We start from the raw sequence: 25,912 nt of genomic DNA on the forward strand, positions 1-25,912 counted from the left end.
CTCTGGGGTTGCGGCGCTCATCTCGCTTTACTGGCCAAGGGAGCCGGTGTACAGCTTCTGGGTCATGTGGCCAGCATGACTAAGCCGCTTCTGGCGAACCATAGCAGCGCACAAAAACGCCATTTACCTTCCTGCCGGAGCGGTACCTATTTATCTACTTGCACTTTGACGTGCTTTCGAACTGCTAGGTTGGCAGGAGCAGGGGCCAAGCAATGGGAGCTCATCCCATCACGGGGATTTGAACCACCGACCTTCTCATCGGCAAGTCCTAGGCTCTGTGGTTTAACCCACAGTGCCACCTGCATCCCAAATGTTTCTTTAAAGGCTGTTGTAAATTTGCAGGAGGCCCCTCTGCCTGAGCAGCAGTTCACCAAGGGGAGGGGGCAGGGAGGGGCAGCTGCCCCCCATCAATAAAAAATACATAGCAAACTGAGGTTCTGCCTGCCCCTCCCCCAAATAAATACTGGATACGCCCATGTCACCAGGTGAGGGCAATTTGCAGGGCCTCGAGGAGCAGACACTGGGTCTGGGTGTATCAACGGTGCAAATCCATCCTCTTCTGTCTGGGCAGAAAGTGTTGGAAGCTGGGCTGGTTAAACCCAGCTCTGCCCCTACAGATCATCACTTGGGGTTCTCAGCTAGGCCAAGCCACACACGCCTTTTTATATGTATTCCTTCCCCGACTTCTCAGGTATTTGTTCGGGCCAGGAAGGAATTTTAATGGGTCTCTCTCTGTTTGGCTAATTTGTCATTGTCACAACTTGATAAGTCGACCAGGAGTGCAGGAAGAAATCATTCTGAAAGAAGATAGAGGAGTTACATCGTGAGACACTGTGGAAGAGTATTAGGGCAGCCAGATGATCTGGCTTGACTCTCAGAACCAAGTAAGGAGTGCCAGCTGGATGGCAAGCTAGGAGGCAGCTGTTTGGCTGGCACAGCTTCCTTGAGCAAAAAGGCAGGCTTGCCTAAAACAGGGACAGCTTAGAGCTGAGCTGCCCCCGTGGTCAATCAGCAGGCCAGCCAAGCTATTCAATATTTTAGTATTTTTTTGCCCATGTTTGATGAAGGAGAATTATGATGAGCTGAGGCTTTGCTTTCCTCTCGTATTGTTCTGATTGCTTTGGTTTATTACTTGCCCCTCGTGCTAAGGTCCTAGAGAGGGTCTCAGTTTAAAACACAACCTTGAAGACAGTTAAAAACAAATTGCAAGAATTGGGTGGGTCCAAAAAAAATTAGACACATCAAGTATCAAAGGCTTGGATAAAGAGGTGAAACCTCAGCGTTCAGTGGAAACTGTACAGTGAAGGCACAAGACACAGCTGTGGGAAAAGGAGTTCAGCAATGTTAGGACTGTTGTAGAGAGTGTTCACTCCTGCTCCACCACCGCACAAGTTTCTGAGGGCTCTGAAACAACCAAGAGGTCACAGTTCCATAGTGCGTTTTAGGTCAAAGCCTTCTGCTTTGAGAAATGAGAAGAAAGCTTCCTCCTGCAGGTGGTCACTGAATTTCTGTGCATGGAACTGGGAGGATGCTGCTCATGCCTTGATCGACTCCTAGGCTAAGAAAGAGATGGTTCATCAGCTACAGAAAAGCAACAAGAAAATTCCACATTAAAGTAGCAGCACCTGAGCTGTGGTGTTTTGTTGGGCTCCTCTTTCTTATCTTGGACTTGGTGTCATTGCTTATCCCAAGAAAAACCTCTTGTTCGTACAGAAAAAATCAGGGGTTAAAATTAGTTTGAAGGAGGAACAACATAGAAGTTATTTGTGGGACTACTATCTGGTTTTGACTCTGGATTATTAGGTAGTAATAATAATAATAATAATAATAATAATAATAATAATAATAATTTATTTATACCCCGCCCATCTGGCTGGGCCTCCCCAGCCACTCTGGGCGGCTTCCATAGAAAGCAAAAATACAATCAAATATCACACGTTAAAAACTTCCCTGAACAGGGCTGCCTTAAGATGTCTTCTGAATGTCAGGTAGTTGTTTATCGCTTTGACATCTGCTGGAAGGGCGTTCCACAGGACGGGCGCCACTACCGAGAAGGCGCTCTGCCTGGTTCCCTGTAGCTTTACTTCTCGCAATGAGGGAACCGCCAGAAGGCCCTCGGCGCTGGACCTCAGCGTCCGGGCAGAATGATGGGGGTGGAGACGCTCCTTCAGGTATACTGGACCGAGGCCGTTTAGGGCTTTAAAGGTCAGCACCAACACTTTGAATTGTGCTCGGAAACGTACTGGGAGCCAATGTAGGTCTTTCAAGACCGGTGTTATATGGTCTCGGCGGCCGCCCCCAGTCACTAGTCTAGCTGCCGCATTCTGGATTAGTTGTAGGTAGGTAATAATATCAGAAGGTAGGTAATAATATCAGAAGAAAGCAGAGCTTGGTGGTATAAAACCACCCAACGCTCCAGGCTGTTCCATACATTTTTCAGGCAAAATGCAAAACATTTTACATGTGCTTTGTAAACACATCACACCTGCACATGCTTGTCTAACACATGTGGTCACCTTTGGTGTGTTGTGCTAGTAATTTGCCAGGGATCTGCAATCAGCAACATTTCTCTGCAGCATCTGGAAAACATGGATTTGGGCTGTGCAATAATTTGTGAAAGAGGCCTTTGGAGTGTGAGTAACCTGACTTGATTTAGGATAATAAAAAAACCCACATTGGCCAAGTACTGAGAGGAGGAATAGGGAAAAATAAATTTTGTTAACTGCAGCAGCAAAGGCCTTACTAGTTTCTTAATAGGATCCTGGATTTTCTATATTTGGCATGTAAATTATCTCTTGGGTATCAGTGTTGGCAGGGCCAAAGTATGCAACTGCCAGGTAGACCTCCCACCTTCTCACTTTCTCACAACATCCCTGGAAATCTGGAAATTAATGACACGACTGAGTCATCAGTGAGAGTTGGTTACCCTTAGATGGGATACCTTAAAGCTCTTCTTCAGTCTCTGGAGCCTTGGGGTTGGAGCTTCCTCTGGTCTTTCTGTACCATACATGCACCCAAACCACGGCGGCCATCATAGCTAGGAAGACGGGGATTTTCCACATGACCAGGATCAGGAAATCGGTGTTGCTAGGCTGGGTTCTAAAGAGAGAAATGTTCCACTAGTTTCTTTCTTTCTTTCTTTCTTTCTTTCTTTCTTTCTTTCTTTCTTTCTTTCTTTCAATTCACTGCCATAATGTAAGCAGTATGAGCATGAATTAAATGTGCATTAATTTTATTTTTATCTTGCCTTGAGGCTTTTTTGTTGTCGTAGAAAGGTAGATTAGAAACAACACAACAAGATGGAAGAAGTAAAATATTGAGATCACACATGGGTGAAGGGGAGTGAGGGGAATCTATAATATCATTTATAATATAATTTGTTAATTGCATTGTATTTACAACGGGAAGCTTAGAGCAATTAGATATATTTTAATTTAGGTAATCTATGTACATACACCCATGTGTGATCTCAATATTTTACTTCTTCCATCTTGTCCATCTATGTAATAGGCTTATGTTAGAAAATGAATATGGATTTTGAATTTGGTGTTTGTAAATTTGGTGTTTGTAAATTTTAAAAATTTGTAATATTAAGAAAAAAGAGATAGATGCTGGCAGATAAAAAAGAAAAGAAAAAGAAAGGTAGATTAGAAGCAGAATGAATGAATATGCATAACATTTTAGCCATGGGTGGGAAAGATGGCCCCTGGCTCTTCACTACAATTAGACTTGGCATTCAGCTGGACTTGGCACCCAGCTATTATAATAGGCTACACTGGAAGTCCTCCCTGGAACATACGGGGTGTAAAGGGTTATGGCACCTTTCAGGATCTATGGGAGATACAGCTGGCTCTTCTGTTGCTTGTTCCATGCGTCCAAAATGGGTTGAAGGAACAGAATCTGCAGGGGGGTGAAAAACATGCACAGTCAAATCCTAACCTGGGAAATTTATTCATCTTTTCAGATTTATTTTTTTTACCAGGAGATTTTGGTGTGGGTTCAAATGGTCTGCAAGTTGATGCTACTCAGAGCCAGCCATGCAATATGAAATAAAAGGAAAACACTAAATGAAGAGGCAACTGAATGCTAGATCTGTGCCCTGATCCATCAGAGCTTGTGGCAAAAGTTGCATGTGTGTGATTTAAACATTCATATACTGCTTTCCTGGTGCTGGAGGAGACTCTTGAGAGTCCCATGGACTTCAAGAAGATCAAACCTATCCATTCTTAAGGAAATCAGTCCTGAGTTCTCACTGGAAGGACAGATCGTGAAGCTGAGGCTCCAATACTTTGGCCACCTCATGAGAAGAGAAGACTCCCTGGAAAAGACCCTGATGTTGGGAAAGATGGAGGGCACAAGGAGAAGGGGACGACAGAGGACAAGATGGTTGGACAGTGTTCTCGAAGCTACCAGCATGAGTTTGACTAAATTGTGGGAGGCAGTGGAAGACAGGAGTGCCTGGTGTGCTCTGTTCCATGGGGTCACGAAGAGTCAGACACGACTAAACGACAAAACAACAACATACTGCTTTCCTGTTATAAAATAGTATTCAAAGCAGTTTACAAATCCCAGTAATATTGAAAGCAGTTTACAAATAAACCCTTTGCATTTAAAAGCTTACCAGCAGTAAAATCAAGCCTTAGGGTGAAGCCCAAAGTAGAGTTTAAGGAGATTGATACACCAATGCAAGCATGTCTGCTTGACTGATGGGGTGACCCACCCTCTACTGACCCCAGGGGTGATGTGGAGGGGGTCATGGAGGAGGGTGGCATGGGTAGGGGAGGGAGGAAAGCCCTGTTGTAGTAGTGGGACTTCTTGTGCTGGCTCCCACTAGAACAGCTATTTAGCTGAATCCAGCCCTCAGATTATACGAAACGGAAAGAGCAGTCGATAAGAACAAGCACCGGTCACCTATCAAATGCCTTCGAAAATAAAAAAGGCTTAGCCTAAGTGATCAAAACATTGACAGCAGCTGAACCTGCCTATGTAAAATGATGGGCCAAAGCAAGTAAAATTGTTCGCCAAAAAGACTGCATGCTTCAACCAATATACACACCCCAAATACTTGGTGGGATTGACTTTGCTTTTGCTAGTCAAGCCGATAGTCCTAGATTCCTATGGATTCTTCCAAGGCCTGCTACTCTCCCCACTTCTGAGATGTCACCACCACTACCCACACACCTTCTAATCTATCTCTGTAGCTCTCAAGGGCCAGAAGCATGTTCTTGTTTAGAAAGAAAGGTGCCATTCTCAAGGTTCTGAGTTCAACCCGTATCAAACCATCACACAATTCCAGCTTTAGGAAGCTAGAGTCTGGAGTGGCCCAAGCCATTTTGCCGCCCAAGGTGAAGGACAAGATGGCGCATTCCACATTCTATGCTCAAAATCTGACCAGACTTGTAGCCCTGGTGACGGAACAGCGTCTTCCACTGCATCCTAGGGCACTGAGCTGGCACACATTTCTAGCCACTTCCCGCCCCTCAGAATCTGCAACCTGAGGCAGATGCCTCCCCCTGCCTCATGGAAGGAATGGCTCTGCTGGAGTGCATTAGCTTCTTTTGTAGACACAATGGCCCTCTCCCTATAAGAGTAAATGCAGCAGTGGGGAAGTGTACCTGTAATGATAACTTCCACTGGGTGCCAGATGTTATATGCTCTCTCTACCCCACAGATATATGTCCCGGCATCTTCATTAGTGAGGTTTTCCATGGTCACAGTGAATTTATGGAATGTGTGGTTGTCTTTAATGGACATTCTGTCATTCATCCCCTCTGCCTCCTTCCTAGTTGTACGGACAGTGTGGCTACTAGAACAGAGGGTCAAACCTTCTTCTTTGCACCAGTATTTGACAGATTTTTCATCCTCCTTTCCATATTTACACTGGACAGACAGTGAGCCACCAAGAGGTGCAGTGACTTTTTCAGGGCCTTCCAGTGTCCAACAAACTGCAAAGAAGAGAAAGGAAATACTTTTCACTCAGAACAAATCAGACGTTAAGCATATTCAGAGCTATTACACACAAAAACGTCTGTTCCAAAATGGATGGAGCCATATTGCTTGCCTCAAAATCCGTTGCTTTAATGGTTATGCTTTAGGGGGAACCATCCTGAATATTGCTAAGGCTTCAGTTACATCAACCACACATTTATAACACTCTTTTCATGGAGAACCCTGGGAACTATAGTTTGCTAAGGGTGCTGGGAATTGTAGGTATGTGAGGTCAGCACCCTTAACAAACCACATTTCATGGCATTCTCCATAACTCATCAAGTGGTATAAGAGTGCTGTAAATATATGGTGTGAATGTGACTGAACACAATAAGCTGGAGACTATGTTCTTTTATGATTTTATACAGTGGTACCTCGGTTTTCGAATGTGTCCATTGACAAACGTTTCGGTTTTCAAACGCTGTAAACCTGGAAGTAAGTGCTTCAGTTTTTGAAAGGGCCTCAGAAGTCGAACATGAAATGTGGCTTCCATATTGAGTTTTCTGTTTTGAGGCTTCCGTACTGAGTTTTCAGTTTTTGAATGTTTCGGAACTTGAACGGTCTTCCAGAACGATTACGTTCGAAAACCAAGGTACCACTGTATATTGAATTTACCGGTATATACCTCCCTTCATCTGAGGACAACAGGGCATAAAACAGCATAAAACAGCATAAAAACAGAGAAATACATAACATGTTAACAAACAAAGCAACCCACCCATGCATCCACACGTTTAAAAGGTCATAGATGGATTAATTAGCCAAAGGCCTGGGAGAGGCTTTCTTTTGGTGCTTAAAGATATGCAATGAGGGTGCCAGACAAACCCCTGGGGAGAGCTTTCCACAAATGGGGAGCCACCACAGAAATGGCCCATTCTCATGCTCAAATTCCCATTCAGCCATGTAGCTCACGGGATGACCTTGGACCAGTCATTGCCTCTGAGCCTAGCCTACCTCATTTTGCCTCATAAGGTTGTTGTGATGATTAAATAGGGGGGACCATCTACACCACATTGAGCTCCTTGGAGAAAAAGGTGGGATATAAATCCATTAAACAAACAAACATTTAAAATCCCCATACTAATCACTTTTTCAATTATGCAAGTATCTCTGATTGCTTATTTCTGGGGTGGAAAGCTCAAGAGCAAGCATTTTATCCTTGGTTCTTGAGCTCCACAGATTTCTGCGCAAGCCTTGATTTCAAGATTTTTATCATTGACCAAAAGAATGAAGGGGGGGGGGAGGAAAGATGGGGATTCCTGAGCCTGCATCTTCCCCAGCAGAATGCACCCAGTGGAAAGCCCAACTTATTCCACCCCTCTAGTTCTCACCTTGGAAAAAAGTCCAAATCAGACCACGAAACAGTTCCATTGTCCTTGTCCTCTGTTCAGGTAAGTTATTTCGCAGGGGGGAATTAGTTTTTCAGCTTCTGGGAGCTTGTTTTAATTGCATCTCTCAACGCCAATCCTGCTGTCTAGTCGTCTGTGGCATTTTTCTCCTGCCTTGTCAAAGAAGGCTTTTCACTAAGGGGAGGAGAACTCACCAGGTCTTGCTCAATTTATGAAAATACATGATGATTAATCTCCTATGAAGGAGAGACGTGAGGCCCTGCAATGTCATAGTAAGAATGGAGAAGTACCCAGATTTTTAAAGTTCTCAGAGGGGTAGTAGCCATAACCGTCTGCTGCAACAAACCCAATAAACCACTGTGAGCTTTTGTGGACCACGATCCACTTTATCAGATGCACGAAGCGTCATTCTGGGTTAATATCCTTTCTCAAGAACTCAGGGCTAAGTGGACATCTTTGAAAAAGTCTCAAGGGTCAAATCAAATCTATAGTTCATTGTCCTTTTTGTATTGTTGTTGATTGTCCTTTTCAGAATGTTTGTTCTTTGAAGTACTTTATATTTTCATATATGTGGGTCTTACAGCTTATTGTGACTCCACACAGCTTCCCATGTTTCAGGATGCTTGCATTATCAATAGTAACTCTCTAACTGTATCTGCAGGATGTCTTGATCTTGCTCATGCTACTTGTATGTACCACAGCACTTCACATTTGTTGAAGCTTGGAGGTCCACCAGCACATCTCCAGACTAAACAGAGCCAGCAACTGGACCATGCCACGGAAGCCTAAAATGGCTGGGCGGGCCAGCATCATCAGAAGGCAGCCCAGTTCGCTGCTGCAGAGTCAGGGACAAACTATGGTTCTCCCAGAATGCCTCCAACCCAAGTATCCCTCTAGCAAGCTGGATCATTGATAGCGTGTGGGGCAGGGCTATTTTTCTCTAGAAAGAGATGCCAGAACTCACAAGAACACCTCTTATAATGGCAATGGGACCCACCTGACAGATGCTGGAACTGAGTTCAGGTGAGTTCCAGCTAAAAAAAAGTCCTGGCGTGGGAACTTCCCTATCCTTCAGGGGAGCAGGAGCAGCCTGAGGATTTCTTGCAGGGGGATGTCAAATGCCCTGGTGAAGGTACACACTGTTCCTATCCTGGCAGCCTAACATGGGAAGAGCTGGATCAAGCCAAAAGTCTTTCTAGTCCAGCATCCTTCTGTCTCCTGGCTGTAATTCTGCAGCCTGCATGGAAGCATTTCAGCTTTTCCTCACCCACCTTGCCTAAGAATCTTGGCCAGAATCTCCCTTTTCTCTCTTGTTTCAGCCAGATGCCTGTAGAAGGTATGCCAGCAAGACTTGAAGAAGAAGAAGAAGAAGAGGAGGAGGAGGAGTAGTAGTTTGGATTTGATATCCCGCTTTATCACTACCCGAAGGAGTCTCAAAGCAGCTAACATTCTCCTTTCCCTTCCTCCCCCACAACAAACACTCTGTGAGGTGAGTGGGGCTGAGAGACTTCAGAGAAGTGTGACTAGCCCAAGGTCACCCAGCAGCTGCATGTGGAGGAGCGGGGAAGCGAACCTGGTTCACCAGATTACGAGACTACCGCTCTTAACTAGTACACCACACTGGCTCTGAACACCACACTGAACACAACAGCACTCTTCTCATGATTCCCAGCCCACTGGTCTTCAGGGATATACTGCCTGTGACAGTGGAGGTGGAACATAACCATCATAGCTAGCAGCCATTGACAGTCTTATCCTCCATGCATTTGCTTATTCCTCTCTTAAAGACACCCATTGGTGGCCATCACTGCTTCTTCCTGGAGCAAATTAAATATTCTAACTATGCAGGGTGAAAAGAAATGCTTTCTTTTCTTTGTCCTGTGTCTGCCACATTCAGATTCACCAAGTGACCCTGGGTTCAAGTAGTATATGAGAGGGAGAAAAATCTCTTCTCTTTCTGCTTTCTTCACACCATGCATCATGTTATATACCTCTATAATAACCTCTTCACTTAAATTCAGTTCTCCACATTTCTGCAGCAAGCCACCATTTCTTTTTAAGGAAAACTTGGTGTGGTGGAAATTAATTCTTTCAGTGTGAGTTTCTCCTAATAAACATTTTTGTATGCAATTTTAACTAACGTTCAGATGCTTTCAAACAATTTACCCTAATAGAATATATTTACTGTGCCCTTTTCACTAATATTTTCATTTCCCCCGCACACTTTCCCTTAATATATGCGCTTCGGTAAACATTGTTTGATCAGAGAACTGCATTGCAACATTCACAGATGTGTGAATTTTGCAGGATGCCTGCGTATGGGAACTCATATTGTTTGGGGGGAAGTGCAAATTTGATAGATTCATCTTTAAATGTGAACTGAATTGAATTTATCCCCTGATTTCCTTAAAGAAGAGAGCAAAGCTAAACAACTTTGGGTGGGCCCCCCTCCCAACAAAAATCCTAGCTACGCCCATGTCTCCCATCAGCCCCAGTCAATGGGGCCCATGGTGTAGGATGATGGACATTGAAGTCCAGCAATATCCTGTGTGACTCAGATTAGTCGCCCCTGCCTTAATTTACAGCCTGAATATGATACCTGCTGATTCCCTTCTGCCGCTGCTTTTTGGAATCATATTATACCGTCAAAACAGCTGTAAACTGACGTCCTCTTCATTGTTGAACCCAGCTCAATGTCACCAAAGGACACATGTCTTAACCACCATGAATTGCAGTCTGGGGTTTTCACTTTTTTTCCTTTTTTCTTTTGGAGAAAAGGAATCTTTAGATTTGGAGGGGGGCAGCTCCTGCTTAAGCATCATGCTAATCACTGAAATGGCTGTTCATCTGGTGGAAATAAAATGCGTAAAACTATTTGGGTCAGTGCTCAGAATGTTGCTTGAAGGCGATGCAATTAGACTTCATGCAGAAATTTGGAAGGATGTTAAGGAAACATCTCCAAGCACACGCACGCATGGACATGCATCCTTTGTGACACTACTGGATAGGAGCTCTCAAGTGCAATAAGAATTGCAGGAAGATAAAGGGATGGACAGCAGAGCAGTGTGTGTAATACGAGGAGCCACATTTTTAAAAATAACGGAAACCTTGGCTCATGCAAATACATCTCATGCCTGCTGAGAAGCATGATGGTTTTGAACCAAATTGCAATTTGCAAAGAAATAATGCAGGAAATATCATTAGGGGTTCTGCTTAGCCCATTTGCCGTTATTAGATTGGATATGGCAACAGTCAAGTGCATTTAAGCACATTTATTTAAAATGGGAGAGTTGAATGTGTGCTGCAATCCCTCTCCTTGAGATCCTACTATTTGTTTCTTTTTTATATAATATTTTTATTAATTTTCATTCAGAAAAATACATATCGCACCACATTACAACTTTAACAAATTTTCTCGTTTTTGGACTTCCTTCAGCCTCTCTGACAATCATCCGAATTAAACTTTTTAATTACACATTTCCTAAATTTTCAATTGCCTTTTAACATACCCTTCCACACCTGTTTTTCTTTCTTACAATATTTCTTAGGTTTTTACAGAGCTTCTTTAAATGCCACTAACATTATTTCGTTATCACTTATACATTCCCAATACTCCACTAGCTTTCCCCAGTCCTCGATGAACTTTTGATCTCGTAGATATCTGATCTTCCCTGTCAGTTTATCAAGTTCTGCATAGTCCATCAGCTTCATTCTCCACTCCTCCAATGTTGGTACTTGTTCCTGTTTCCATTTCTGGGCCAGTAATATTCTTGCCGCTGTTACTGCATATTGGAAAAGTTTACAATCCTTTCTATTTATTTCATTTCCTGTAATTCCTAAAAGAAAGGCCTCTGGTTTCTTAACAAATGTATATTTCAACATTTTTTTCAATTCATTATATATCAATTCCCAGAAGCTCTTCACTTTCTTACATTCCCACCACATATGGTAAAAAGTGCCATCCTTTTCTTTACATTTCCAACATTTCTTGCATGTTTTATACATTTTTGCAAGTTTTACCGGTGTAATATACCATCTGTAAATCATTTTCATAACATTTTCCTTTAACGCAGTACATACAGTAAATTTAATATTTTTATTCCATAGTTTAATCCAATCATTAAATTGTATATTATATCCAAAATCTCTGGCCCATTGTATCATAACAGATTTAACTTCTTCATCCTTTGTATGCCATTCCAGCAATATCTTATACATTTTAGATAGAATTTTGTATTCATTATTTATTATTTCTGTTTGAAATTTTGAATCTTTCTCTACAAATCCACATTCCTTAAGATCCTTTTTAAACATTTCATTTATTTGAAAATAATGCAACCAATCATATGTGTACTCTTTTACTTCTTCATAGGGTTTCATTTTCCATTTCCCCCCTTCCTTAACAATCAGATTTCCATATGTAATCCAATTCCTTCTCATATTGATTTTTTTTAACACTCATAACCTCTAATGGAGATAACCAGTGCAGAGTTTTTGGTTCGAGTAGGCTTTTATACCTATCCCATATTTCTCTCAACGATCTTCGGAAAATGTGGTTCTCAAAACCTTTATGGATTTTCTTCTTTTCAGACCATAAATATGCGTGCCACCCATTCCTTTAACCAACAGAGACATGAAGCTTCATAATATAATTTCAGGTCTGGCAGGGCGAAGCCTCCTCTTTCTTTAGCATCTGTTAGTAATTTAAATTGAATTCTTGGCTTCTTACCCTGCCAGATATACCTTGAAATTACTCTTTGCCATTCTTTAAAGGTCACAGTCCCTTTGATTATTGGAATTGTCTGAAACAAAAATAACAATTTTGGCAGTACGCTCATCTTTATCGATGAAATCCTTCCCCACAGCGATAACTTCATTCGTCCCCACACCTCCAGATCTTTCTTTATTCCCTTCCACACTGGTATATAATTATTCTGATACAAATCAATATTCTTAGGGGTTATCCAAATACCCAAATATTTCACCTTCTTCACCACTTCTATACCTATTTGTTGTTGCATTGTTACTATCATATCTTGATCCATATTCTTAGCCATTATTTTAGCCTTTTTCTTGTTCAATATAAATCCTGCCACTTGACCAAATCTTTCCACCTCTATAAGTATGTTTTTAACGCTTTCCAAAGGTTCTTCCACTGTTAGAACCAGATCATCGGCAAAGGCTTTAACCTTATATTCATTCCGGCCTACTGTAACCCCTTTTATTATCCCATTTTCCCTTATAGATTTTAGAAAGACTTCCAGGACCATGATGAATAACAGTGGCGAAAGTGGACACCCTTGTCGTGTACCCTTGGTTATCCCTATTTCCTCCGTAATCACGTTGTTAACAATTAACTTAGCTTTCTGTTCAGTATATATTGCCTTTATTCCATTGAGGAATTCCTTCCCCACCTCCATATATTCTAATTTTTTTAACATAAAATCCCAAGATATATTGTCGAAGGCCTTTTCTGCATCCACAAATATTAACATAGCTTGTTTCTCATTCCTCATACTATTTGTTTCTAGAGCAGTGTTTCCCAACCTTGGGCCTCCAGCTGTTTTTGAACTACAATTCCCATCATCCCTGACCACTGGTCTTGCTAGCTAGGGATGATGGGAGTTGTAGGCCAAAAACATCTAGAGGCCCAAGGTTGGGAAACACTGCTCTAGAGCACTGGCTGCACTTCATGGAGCATAAGCACAAATGATAGTTCCCCGACCCAAGGAGGTTACAATCAGCAGTTTGGCACTCAAGCAAGAACAGAGAGGCAAGGCAAATAAAGGATGGAGGTGAGAACCCATAATAAAATGCAATTTTATTTGCAGATGCCTTTGCAGGCAGAAAACCTTGAGGAACAGTTTACCAGGTTAAGAGCTTCTCAGCAGCATGTTGTATGATAACAGTTCATAACGAAGTTATTGGAATGCATTTGTCACTGCGCACAATTAACACACTTAATTATTCTCCAGGCACACCAAAGCGGCAAATTTGTTCCCTTTCTTTCCCATTGTTCTTCTGTTTATAAAAGTACTTAATTGTGCCTGTATCTACACCCAATGTATTATGCTAAATGCAGGATAATTTATTTCTTTAAAGGATGTTCTCAAAGTATAAAATGCTACTGGGAAAACACCACCAGATCTCCATGATCCTGGCCTTCCCAACCCCTGGCACTTATACTTGGACGCAGGCCTGGCCAGGATGGTCTTCCTGTTATATACCTGCTGGGATTGACAAGGCATCTGACCCTCACCTGAATCTCACAGCTCTCCTGGCGAGTCATTTGGTCGGCAGTCACAGTGTGGAAATAAAGGATGATATTGCCCACCAGGCACTCTACTATTCAAATTAGGAGATGATATTGCCTACCAGGCACTCTACTATTCAAATTAGGCCCCAGTGTTTTTCTTACAATCCCCTTCTCAATGAATTAATCAATTTTAATCTAGCATCTAAATTCTTGAAACTTTTTTATTTGTTAATTTGAGCAAGTAAACGACTGCTCTCACTTCATTACAAACAGTATTTCTACCTGCAACACACTTGAGCAAACCTGCTCCTCTTCCTTTCACAGATATTTTGCTGCCATCTGCAACTCTAGTTGCCTCTGATGAGTTATCATTTACCGTATTTTTCGCACTATAGGACGCACCGGACCACAGGATGCACCTAGTTTTTAGAGGGGGAAATCGGGGGGGGGGGGTATTTTTTCCCCCAGTCCCAAAGAGCAAAGAAGCCAAGACAGCGAGTGGGATCCATCCTTGGCTTCCTCTTTAGCCTTGTGCAGCCTCTCCAGCCAGGGGAGGCTGCACAAGGCTAAAGAAGCCAAAACAGTGAGCGCGATCCATCCTGCTCGCTGCCTTGGCTTCTGCCATAGCCGGACGCAACCTCTCCACCCAACCTCTGCTGGGCTTTGGACTAGACATGCTGTATGTACCAGCAGGACTCGCCACCAGGTAGGGCAATTAGGATTTTTTTGGCTGCTGCTTCACATTGTTGACTCATGTTAAGCTTGTGGTCTGTTAAGACCCCTAGATCCTTTTTACTTGTACAGTGGTACCTCGGGTTACATACGCTTCAGGTTACAGACTTCGCTAACCCAGAAATATTACCTCGGGTTAAGAACTTTGCTTCAGGATGAGAACAGAAATCATGTAGCAGCGGCGCAGCGGCAGCAGGAGGCCCCGTTAGCTAAAGTGGTGCTTCAGGTTAAGAACAGTGTCAGGTTAAGAACGGACCTCTGGAACGAATTAAGTTCTTAACCAGCAGTACCACTGTACTATCGGCAAGCCAGGTGCCCCCCCCCATCTTATATTTCTGCAGCTAGATATTCCTATCTAAGTGTAGGAACCTTGCTTTTGTCCCTATTGAAGTACATTTTGTTAGTTTACTCCCAGTTCTCCAATCTGTTAAGGTCTTCTTGAATTCCGATTCTGTCCTCTGTGGTATTAGCTGCTCCTCCCGGTTTGCCATCTTCAGATTAGATGAGCATCCCCTCAATTTCATCATCATCATCATCATCATCATCATCATCATCATCATCATTTTATTTGTATTCCGTCTTTCTATAGTTAAAACAATGCTCAAAACGGCTTATAACATGACAAGATTTACATAATTACCAACATAACAAAAGTAATAAGCAATAAATAGGTAAAGGTAAAGGGACCCCTGACCATTAGGTCCAGTCACGGACGACTCTGGGGTTGCTGTGCTCATCGTGCTTTACTGGCCAAGGGAGCTGGCGTACAGCTTCTGGGTCATGTGGCCAGCATGTCTAAGCTGCTTCTGGCAAACCAGAGCAGTGCACGGAAACGCCGTTTACCTTCCCACCGGAGCGGTACCTATTTATCTACTTGTACTTTGATGTGCTTTTAAACTGTTAGGTGGGCAGGAGCAGGGACTGAGCAACGGGAGCTCACCCTGTCACGGGGATTCGAACCACCGACCTTCTGATTGGCAAACTCTGTGGTTTAACCTTCATCAAAGTCAGACCTTCATCAAAGTCATTTATAAAGATATTGAACAACAATGGGCCCAGGACATATTCTTACAGCTCTCCACTTGGACCAAGCCACCACTGGCTTAAGTTACCTCTCAGGGTTGAGGGATGATAAAATAGGATGACCTACCCTGAGTTCCCTGGAAGACATGTGGGCTATAAATGTGATTAAAGTTTGGTGGCTGTCAGAAAATGCTGGTGGGATGAGGTGTGTGGCACAAGATTTTATTAACTTGGGTCAGTTCAAGCTGCCTCATATATCTGTATTTATGGAAAAGGTGATCTAAATCAGAGGGTCAGTTTAAAAAAACAAAAACAAACATTTGCCAAACTATGTTATAAAGGAGCATGTTCACCACATGGCCTTCAGATCATGTTGAACAATATGGTCATAACAAAACAAATTCCTTCCAGTAGCACCTTAAAGACCAACTAAGTCAGTTCTTGGTATGAGCTTTCGTGTGCATGCACACTTCTTTCGTGTGCATGCACACTTCTCGTGGGCATGCACAGGGTGTATCTGAAGAAGTGTGCATGCACACGAAAGCTCATACCAAGAACTGACTTAGTTGGTCTTTAAGGTGCTACTGGAAGGAATTTGTTTTGTTTTGACTATGGCAGACCAACACGGCTACCTATCTGTAACTGGAAATATGGTCATAAACCCACTTGCAACTAAGTCCACCCACAACGGGCTATCCTAGGCCTGGCTGTTGAACTTGCTGGTTTAGTTTTAAACCGCAGAAATACAGGCAGACTTGTATGGACCCCCATTTGGTCCAAAATGGCATATCCCAGCTTTGGGAGGGAGGCAGAAGGGCTTCAGCATCTTGTCAGAGGCTTGGGGCCTACTTTCCAAAGCTCAGGTAGCTTCTGCTTGGCTTAGGGAGGGAGGCACGAAGATTCATGTGTGAGGAGCTGGTATTTTAACTCCCCTGGCCTCAAACGTCTAAGGAATTGAAAGGTGATAACCAGCACTTTGAACTGAGCCCCCAAAGAACTGGGGAGCCAGCACAGCGAATGTAATACTGCTGTTGTATGGACAAAAGACCAGGCTTCCATTAGCAGTGTTGTTTTGCCCCAGTGTTTATGAACGTTTCTCAAAGGCAGTGTCCTGGAAAGTATGTTGTAATTAATCTAATTTCGAAGTGCCTAGAGCATGCATAAAGATGGCAAGATCAGTCGTATCCAGAAATGGCTGCAGCTGACCCACAAGATAAAGAATTGTATAAAATCATTTGTATTTTTTTTTTCCTGTAAGAACTCTAAATATTCCCTGCTATTCTTGTTAATGGCCTTTTTCTTAGGCCTGTTAGCGGTTTTGTAACTCTCTTGGATATTTTTAAACACAGGTTGTAAGTCTGATACTTGTTAGAGACTTCTTTTTTAAAAATAAAAGATTTTCCATATGAAAACCACAGGGTTGTAGTGAGGATAAAATGAGGAGGAAGAGAACCACGTGAGCCACGTTGAGCTCCTTAGCAGAAAGGTGGTGTACAAATTCAATACAGTGGTACCTCGGGTTAAGTACTTAATTCGTTCCGGAGGTCTGTTCTTAACCTGAAACTGTTCTTAACCTGAAGCACCACTTTAGCTAATGGGGCCTCCTGCTGCTGCTGCGCCGCCGGAGCACAATTTCTGTTCTCATCCTGAAGCAAGGTTCTTAACCCGAGGTAATATTTCTATGTTAGCGGAGTCTGTAACCTGAAGCATATGTAACCTGAAGCATATGTAACCTGAGGTACCACTGTAAATCAATCACAAAATCATAGAATGCTGGAGCTGGAAAGGACCCTGAGGATCATCTAGTCCAACTCCATGCGATGCAGGAATATGCAGCTGTCCCATCGAACCTGCAACCTTGGCCTTATCAGCACCATGCTCTAACCAACTGAGCTATGGCACAGAAGAATGAACAAGTCATACAGGATTTTCTTCAGGGTGTTGGACTAGATCTGGGGTCATTAACTTACCGCGCCTTGGGCCAGTGTCTCCAGCACCGATTGTGTGGCGGGCCGGAGGAGTGCATGCCCATACATGTGCGCACACACTATTTCTGGTGCACTTCCGGGTCGGAGGAGCACCGGAAATAGCTTGTGCGCATGTGCACGGGCCTTCTCCGACCCGGATGTGCACTGGAAATAACGCATGTGCACAAGCTCCAACCTGGAAGTGGGCAGCCGTGCAGCGCAGTGCCGGTAAAAGCAGGCAGCGGCAGTGGGGGTCGCCGTGGGCCAGATAAACGAGTCCCTCAGGCCTTATCTGGCCTGCGGTCTTAGTTTGGGGACCCCTGGACCAGATGATCACCCCTTTCAAACTCTACAATTTTACGATTCTCCTTATACCAAATGAACCTCCTGAATGCAGCCCAAACTCAGGACAGAGAAAATCCAATTCCCCCAGTCGCTCACCCACTGTGCTTTCACACTTCTGGAAGACAAACCTCTTTAGTAGCTAGAAACAAGATCGCACAGTTGCTGTTGGTGACAAATGAGATCATTGGCACTTCAAAGAAGCATCCAGCTAGGGGTTGCTTATACTCAGCCCCCAGCACTTTTTCTGCTGCTGCTGCTCAAGAAAACTGACCTGATTTCACCGACTGCACAATAGCAGCAAGAATGAGTGAGTGAAATGCTGTTGCCCTTTCCTCTTCTGGGGGTTCCTTCTGTCTGGCAAACATCCTCCAAGCTGCCTACCAGTACTCTAAGTCAAGGCTGCAGGATCCATGGCTCTTCTTGGACGCAATGGCTGCAGATGATGGTTGCTGAAGTCCCATATCTTATGGAAGGCCACAGGGTTCTTCTCAGCCCTGTTGTAAGGAAGGACCATGGCTCAGAGGGAGAGCTGCGGCTTTGCATGCAGAAGGTCCCAGGTTCAGTTCCCAGCATCTCCAGGTAGGGCTGGGAGAGATTGTGTGAAACTCTAGACAGCTCTCTGCCAGTCTTGGTACATAGACAAGGCCTCTCCTCCTCCCAGAGGGGAGGGGTTGTGAGCAGGAACAGCTTATTGCTGGGGCAGGGAGGCGTGTTCGGCTCCCTGGTCCTGATTGCTTCTGCTGCCACAGCCAAGCCTTCCAACCGTCCAATAGGGCCGGCTGGTGGGTGGGGCTAGCCGCATTTAAACAGCCGCGGCAGCACTCTGCTCCCAGTCTGTTCTCATGGGGGAGAGCTTCCAGTTGTATAGTGGTACCTCGGGTTAAGTACTTAATTCGTTCCGGATGTCCGTTCTTAACCTGAAACTGTTCTTAACCTGAAGCACCACTTTAGCTAATGGGGCCTCCTGCTGCTGCCGCGCCACCAGAGCACGATTTCTGTTCTCATCCTGAAGCAAAGTTCTTAACCCGAGGTACTATTTCTGGGTTAGCGGAGTCTGTAACCTGAAGTGTATGTAACCCGAGGTACCACTGTATTTGCATCAACAAGCTCCTCCCATTGGTTGTGAACCCTGATATGACTCCTGGCTGTGCGGGGTGGAGTCTGGTATTTCTGTTTCATCCAATGCCTAAGCCAATACTACTCACAGGCTGTAACCAATAAAAGTTGTGGCCTAATTTTGCCCATTAACCTAAAATAATGTGTCTTTGTGTCATCTTATACTCCTATGCAGGTGGCGGGTCCTCTACTCACAATTCTCTGAGCTAGGTAGACCACAAGTCTGAGTCAGCAGGGAAGCAGCTTCCTATATTCCTAAAGAACAAACGGGGGGGGGGGGGCACTTCAGAAGCAGCTTACTAGATCCAGTAGGTGTGCATTGTTTGAGGCATCCCAATGTAGACTTCAAGAAGCTCTAGCTGCAGATGGAACTCAGCTTGGCTTTTGCATCTTCTGTCTCGAAGGTGCTGATCGCTCAGACAGTTTGCAGCACTACTTGCATATTTACACAAAAGTAGTGAGTTTTTTCCCCCTTTCAGAATTGAATCCCTGCTCTTAAACTATCAGAGAGATGGCTTTGTTTGGATAGCACCAACTATTGAAGCCACTGCCGTTGACGTGCCTTTAGCAGTAGCCTGTTGCAGGAGTGCCAGCTTGGCCCCACAGCCATGGGTGTCCAGGGCTGTGGGTGCCATGCAGCTCTGGCACTGAAATTTGTGGGTGCCCGGACTCTTCATGGGGAATTTTGTGGGTGCTTAGGAACCCAGGGCCCCAGGGAGTTGGCACCTAGGGCAGTGTGAAAAGCTTCACTTGCTGGTTTTTGCAGATCAGGTTTGCTGTCAAAGGCCCTGGATAGCTCCCACCTATTCCCATTCATTAGGCAGTCCTAGAAAAGCCATTTTGCCAGTAACATAGCAGGTTGCTGTTGTTGCATTACACCTTACTGTACAGGAGGATTCTCAGGATCTGGAACCAGAAGACTAGTGAATGAGTTCATAGGTCCTGTTCTTCTCTCATGCCAAGGAACCAAACAGAAACTAATCAGCCATATCAAGCAGAAGCCATAAGAAGCAGCTGGAATTCATGCTGCCTTTTAGCTTGACTGCATCTAGGGCTCTTCCACAAAACCTGTTTACAGTGGTACCTCAGGTTACATATGCTTCAGGTTACAGACTCCGCTAACCCAGAAATAGTGCTTCAGGTTAAGAACTTTGCTTCAGGATGAGAACAGAAATTGTGCTCCGGTGGCGCAGCGGCAGCAGGAGGCTCCATTAGCTAAAGTGGTGCTTCAGGTTAAGAACAGACCTCCGTAACAAATTAAGTACTTAACCCGAGGTACCACTGTATTGGGAATTCATCCTGATTTGCTTGCACAAAACTTACATTCGGGTTGGTGCCTGCCCAGTCTTTACTGAGTATTTGTTCTGATTTGTTTGCGGGGACTTGCCATGACAATGAGCGTACAGTGTTTATACATCTTCCTGTTAATAATTCGTTCAGCCCACAGTTTCCATTGCATCTCCTTGTTGCTTTGTAACCACAAAAACGAAATGCCATGGAGGGGCCGGGGGGTGGTTTTAAAAGCAGGTTTGCTGCACTAGGGCAACGCTCTCAAATTCCTTGTGCAAAGTACTGACAGTTCAGATTCCAGGCTAGCTTTTAAAGTCTATGTATGGCCATAGTGAACTTTTGCCGCATGGCTGACCTCTAGTGGTCATTTGGGAAATCGGCTTCCCTTATTGCTGACTGCTCTGATGGTAAAGGTAAAGAGACCCCTGACCATTAGGTCCAGTCGTGGCCAACTCTGGGGTTGCGGCGCTCATCTTGCTTTACAGGCCAAGGAAGCTGGCGTACAGCTTCCGGGTCATGTGGCCAGCATGACTAAGCCGCTTCTGGAGAACCAGAGCAGCGCACGGAAATGCCGTTTACCTTCCCGCCAGAGCGGTACCTATTTATCTACTTGCACTTTGATGTGCTTTTGAACTGCTAGATTGGCAGGACCAGGGACCGAGCAACAGGAGCTCACCCCGTTGCAGGGATTCGAACTGCCGACCTTCTGATTGGCAAGTCCTAGGCTCTGTGGTTTAACCCACAGCGCCACCCACGTCCCACTCTGATGGTACAGAGACCTAAAAAGCAGAGTGCTTTGAGTTTGACCTGCTGTTTTGTGGGCAATAGCAACCTGTCTCCATCCTGAGCTTCCCAGTTCCTGGCTAATTCAAAGCATGCCCTGTTCTGCCATCACAACTCTTGTAAAACAGAATTGGTATTGTCTATTAATTGCCCTTTATTGTTTTCGGATGCCGAGTTGTCCAATATAAGCTGATAAATAGTTAAATGCTTTCGCGTATATATTTGTTGACCAATGAAAACAATGGTCAACAAGCATTGCTTGTTCATCCATACTCAAAGGAAAGGCATTGCACTGGGAAGGGATGCTGTTTCTCATTGATTTCAGCTGTGTAGCATTTATTTAGCTAACTGGATTACTTCATAAGGACCTTGGCGCCAGTGAGAAATCTCAGGTGATGGAGAGACTAGAGACGCAGGAACAGCTTGTGTTCAATGGGTCTCCAACAGAGATTGTATCTGTTGCATTTTCCTATTAGTCAAAGGTTGCCTAAATTTAACAAGATTGTTGCATTTCAGCCAGCTCCTCAGATGGTGCAGATACACAACGTTTCATTACTTTCAAAGCAGTTGCGCTGACATGATACAAACTAATTACTTGTTTTATTGCCAAGCCCTGTTTGCTTATTCTGTGCTTCCCAAACTGAATTACAGCCTCATAATAATGACATGTGCATTCTTTCATTTTATTCTCAACTGTTGTTAATGCTACTGGGCCAAATTTATCCTTGGGGTTGTGGGCACCTCTCCTTCCCTTCCTCTCCTTTGAGCCAGAAGGCACACTCCTGATCAATTTGTTTTAGTGTAAAACACAGAGGAAAATGCACTCAGGAACCTTAGAATGAAGGGAAACTTTCTGCACCAGCCCAGTGCCTTAATAGGAAAACAATAAAGAGACAATGAATTTCTTGTCTAGATTACTAGCTGGTGTGCTGTCTTTGTTTGTGGTGACCTGGGGCTCTCCAGAGAATGGGCTCCTTCTCCCATTAGCCCCAGCCAGCATGGCCAGTGGTCAAAGCTGAGGGGGGCTGTAGTCCAACTGCACTTGAAGGACCACAGGTTAGCCAATCCTGACCTTAAGCCTTCACTAACAGGGGGAAACATAATGTAGTGTCAGCCATTGCTGAACTTGAAGATGTCCAGACTGTGCTCTCAGATGCGTGTGCATTGATTTTGTAGCTCTTAATGCAGGCTATAATATACAGCTATCTTCTGTTTTAAATAAGGAATCGTTGTGTGCTGTATTCTTTTGCTATGCGTCTGATTTCGCATTTTACTCTGTTGGAGTTTGCATGGGTAGAAATAAATGAATATTTCAGTGCCATTCTGAGGGGGTTTCTATAAATAGCCAAACATGAATGCTCATGACAAGAGTGAGAGTCCAGGGAATTCAGATGGTTTCTTAAAATTCACAATGAGGTCACTTTAAAGTTATTGCCACCCACATAGCAACAGTCACTCTCTTGATCTGCCAAACACGAGGTCCTCCGAATGAAGATTTTAAAGGCGTTTACTATCGGCCAATATGATGCAAGACGGATGTCACAGCATGGGGAGGGAGCTGGTGGCTGAGTTTCCTTAAAAATCAGGGTGCAAGTTCAAGTTGGTTTCGGATGTTATGAAGGGACAGACTGTTCAGGTGACTCTGGAAGTAGTAGACAAAGGGATACCACATGCATCTCACTAAGTCTGGGGGAAGGAGCTGAGTTGCCTTTCAGACTTTAAAAATTAGCAGGAGAAAGAGACCCAATTTAAATGTACAGTGGTGCCTCAGGTTACATACGCTTCAGGTTACAGACTCCGCTAACCCAGAAATAGTACCTCAGGTTAAGAACTTTGCTTCAGGATGAGAACAGAAACCGTGCTCCAGCAGCATGGCAGCAGCAGGAGGCCCCATTAGCTAAAGTGGTGCTTCAGGTTAAGAACAGTTTCAGGTTAAGAACAGACCTCCAGAACGAATTAAGTACTTAACCCGAGGTACCACTGTAGTAGAACATTTAAAAATGTCACCATTCACCTGCAGTCTGAAATGGCATAGTCCATTCTACTTCTTCACCACCCTATGACTTCATTTGCTGCTGTGTGGTGGACCCAGGTCACCAGGACAGGTGTACCTGCTCCTGCAAATCATGATGTCATAAGCCAGTGGCCTGTCATCCAATCATCTCTTGCTTGGGTTTACTTATTTTATGCATCAGAATGCAGACACAGAGAGGGTCTGATCTCTCAGTAAGACGACTTGCTGATCCATTAAATCTGCTTAGGACAGACCTCACAAACTTTGGCAGCAGGGTGGAAAATAAAACAAGACAAGGTTTCAGGGTCTGGGATGTTAATGGCTCACTCTTCTAGACATTTGAAAGGAGAAAAGAAAAATAGACATGTTTCTACCAATTCTGGAAGGTTTGCTGTGGAATGAATGGATTGTCTTTATTTTATCATAGTTCTAAGGGTGATGGGATTCTGACTCTACCACTTTGTAATGCAAGTGTGTGTGAGTGTGTTTTGAACATTAGCTGTGTCATAAGCTCACACATTGACGTAGCCAGGATTTTTGTTGGGGTGTGGGGTGCAGAACCTCAGATTTGTATTGATTTGGGGGGGCAGCTGACCCCTGCCCCCCCGACTGCCCCCATGAGCTCACAGCACACAGTTGTTGTTGTTTAGTCATGTCCAACTCTTTGTGACTCCATGGACCAGAGCACGCCAGGCACTCCTGTCTTCCACTGCCTCCCGCAGTTTGGTCAAGCACACAGTAAACTGGCAGATAAAGGAGAGGACTGTGCAAAATATTCTTCCCTGAGGTTCAGGCTTGCATTGTGCACAGAATTTCATTTGATGCATTCTCAAAAATAATTTTAAAAAACCTTCACCTGAAGTGGCTCAGCCCAGAATGCTACCTTCCCATTCTGTATAATGCATAGGATGGCTCTCTATGTGCCTGTTTATTTTCTTGGTGTCAATCAAATCTATGTTTAAACAGAAATGTCAAGGCTGGTTATTAAATGGTTAGGCCCTCCTAGCCTTGCATTTTACGGGACTCCCTAGTTCTTAATTCTCATTTCCGGTTGCTGGTTGTTGGGTTTCTGCTGTTTGTCATCTCCATACATCTTCCCCTGATGGAAGGAGAGTTTTACAGCTGACTAAAATAGCAGCTCAGTCTTAGGAAATGATAGAGCCTTTCTTCTTCCCTGCTTGCTACCATCCTTTCACTTTGTGCTACATTCGCTGCTGAGACCACTCTCCTGATCCAAGCAGTTATGCCACTGGAGAGAGAGCGGAGAAAAAAGGCAGGCATAATTAACTTGGCCAGGAACAGTCATTGAGCTAGAAGTTCACAGATGTAGAAATGGTTCTCGGAATTGGCATGCATGAGGATGGGGGAAGGTGACTTAGAAAAGAGCCCTGTGTATAAATAAAATATAAACCTAAGCCTTGCCTTACAGTACTGTGTGATTTAATTTTTAAAAAGATCAATTCATGCTAAGGTGATCTATAACTTTAAAAAAGAAACCGCTTGTAAACATAATTTGCCCTAATCCAGTAAGGGAGATTCCCTTGTCGGATTTGGAATTGTGCATGCAGGCTTTGTTATGAAGGCTACATTGCGAAGCCTGTTTTGCCAGGAGGCTTTCAAAGGCACTTCCATGCAGACTACAAAGTATAGTTTGTGTGTGTGTCTGTGTTCCGCTTCCCATCTCATGCCAATGAGAACACACAAACTAATGATTTCAGCTGCCATTGTCATGTGGATGTACACCAATGTTGTCCACCACCCTGGGATCTTTTGGTAAAGGGCAGCATATAAAACATTATTAGACCATGCTGAAATTATTAGACTATGCCGGCTCTACCATTGGGCAGAGTAAGGGGGTGGCCTCAGGTGGCAAATATTGGAATGTGTGTGTGGGAGCAGCAGCCTTTCTGCTGTTCCCCTTGATCCCCCTTGCTTTCTGCTCTGTTGGATGGCAGGGCTGCCCTGCCCTGCCCTCACTGTCTGCCCTGGGCCCATCAAAATTAGCCTGCCACCCTCTGGTGTGGTTGGGGACACTGTCCCATCAACTGTGCTGAAGCAAAAATCGGCTTCCAGGCATTGACTTATAGGTGCAAAATGAAGTTGGGTACTGCCATCTTGCTCTTCATCTTGAGCGGCAATATTTTGGGCTGACACGTTACTGACTTAAAACACAGCTAGGTTACTCTTTGTTTCAGTTCAGAGCAAAGCTGAGTTGGGGGAGGGGAACACCTCAAAATGCAATATTTCATTGTAAAAAAACAAACCCAGAAGGGCAGATGTGAATTATGGTTAACACCAGCGGTGCACCACTTCCCACAGCAACAGTCAAAGCACCCAATGCAGAATAAGCAGGATGTGTGTACACTCCCCGAGACTGTTAATTGCCATACAAAAGAAGTGCTGAAAGGGAAACATCGTAGATAGGATGGTCTTTTGGTATAGCGTAACTTCTTTGACTCTCAGTAGGAAGGGCAACCTTCACCCGCACAACTATAGCTGTGCTCTAGATGGGGCAAGTAGAAATAATCCATTTTCTTATGTTGCCTGCAATCCTCCTAACAGTAGCTATTGCAAAGAACCTGAGTCAGCTACACGAGCAAGAAAGTGCCATGAAGTCCTGTCCCTTCAGAAAAATGGCATGTCTTACGTAATGGAAAAATAAGTGTGATTGAGGAGCTAATTTCACGTGGCCTCAGTTCCCCTCAGTTGGCTCATTTGCCATTCCACTTTTAAGCCCTTGTTCATGAAAACAAATTAGAAACTGAAGAGAGTTTGTATTTTGTCACAAGATACCAGTAACTGGGTTTAAAAGAGGATGTGGGAACACTCCCCAAGGAGAAAGGGCAGAAACTACGTAAGAACCCAACAAGGGACAAGGATGTGTGCAAGTACAAACAGGAACAAGAAAACCTGCAGAGGGGGCATAGAAGGGACCTGAGAGCCTCAGATATCAGAACACCAGATTGATGGACAGGATATAATGGTGAAAGGACTGACACTACCCGAAACCAGGAAGAAGGGACGTTGGATAAAACTAGAATGAGAATTC

At 44.2% G+C, this 25,912-nt stretch overlaps 1 protein-coding gene across 1 annotated transcript; it reads right to left on the reverse strand.

Annotated features, from left to right (window-relative positions):
* Nucleotides 1–914: 914 nt before the first annotated feature.
* Nucleotides 915–7,475, reverse strand: LOC309331706 (CMRF35-like molecule 6). Its single transcript, XM_081844121.1, has 5 exons — nucleotides 7,320–7,475; nucleotides 5,616–5,945; nucleotides 3,822–3,900; nucleotides 2,942–3,099; nucleotides 915–1,558 (listed from the first exon to the last, which is right to left on the reverse strand). Exons 1-4 carry the CDS (start codon nucleotides 7,357–7,359, stop codon nucleotides 2,943–2,945), a joined length of 606 nt encoding a protein of 201 aa, XP_081700247.1. The 5' UTR covers nucleotides 7,360–7,475; the 3' UTR covers nucleotides 915–1,558; nucleotide 2,942.
* Between the last annotated feature and the right edge of the window lie 18,437 nt (nucleotides 7,476–25,912).

Source organism: Podarcis erhardii (assembly GCF_964252035.2).
Source record: "Podarcis erhardii genome assembly, chromosome: 2".
Lineage (NCBI taxonomy): Eukaryota > Metazoa > Chordata > Lepidosauria > Squamata > Lacertidae > Podarcis > Podarcis erhardii.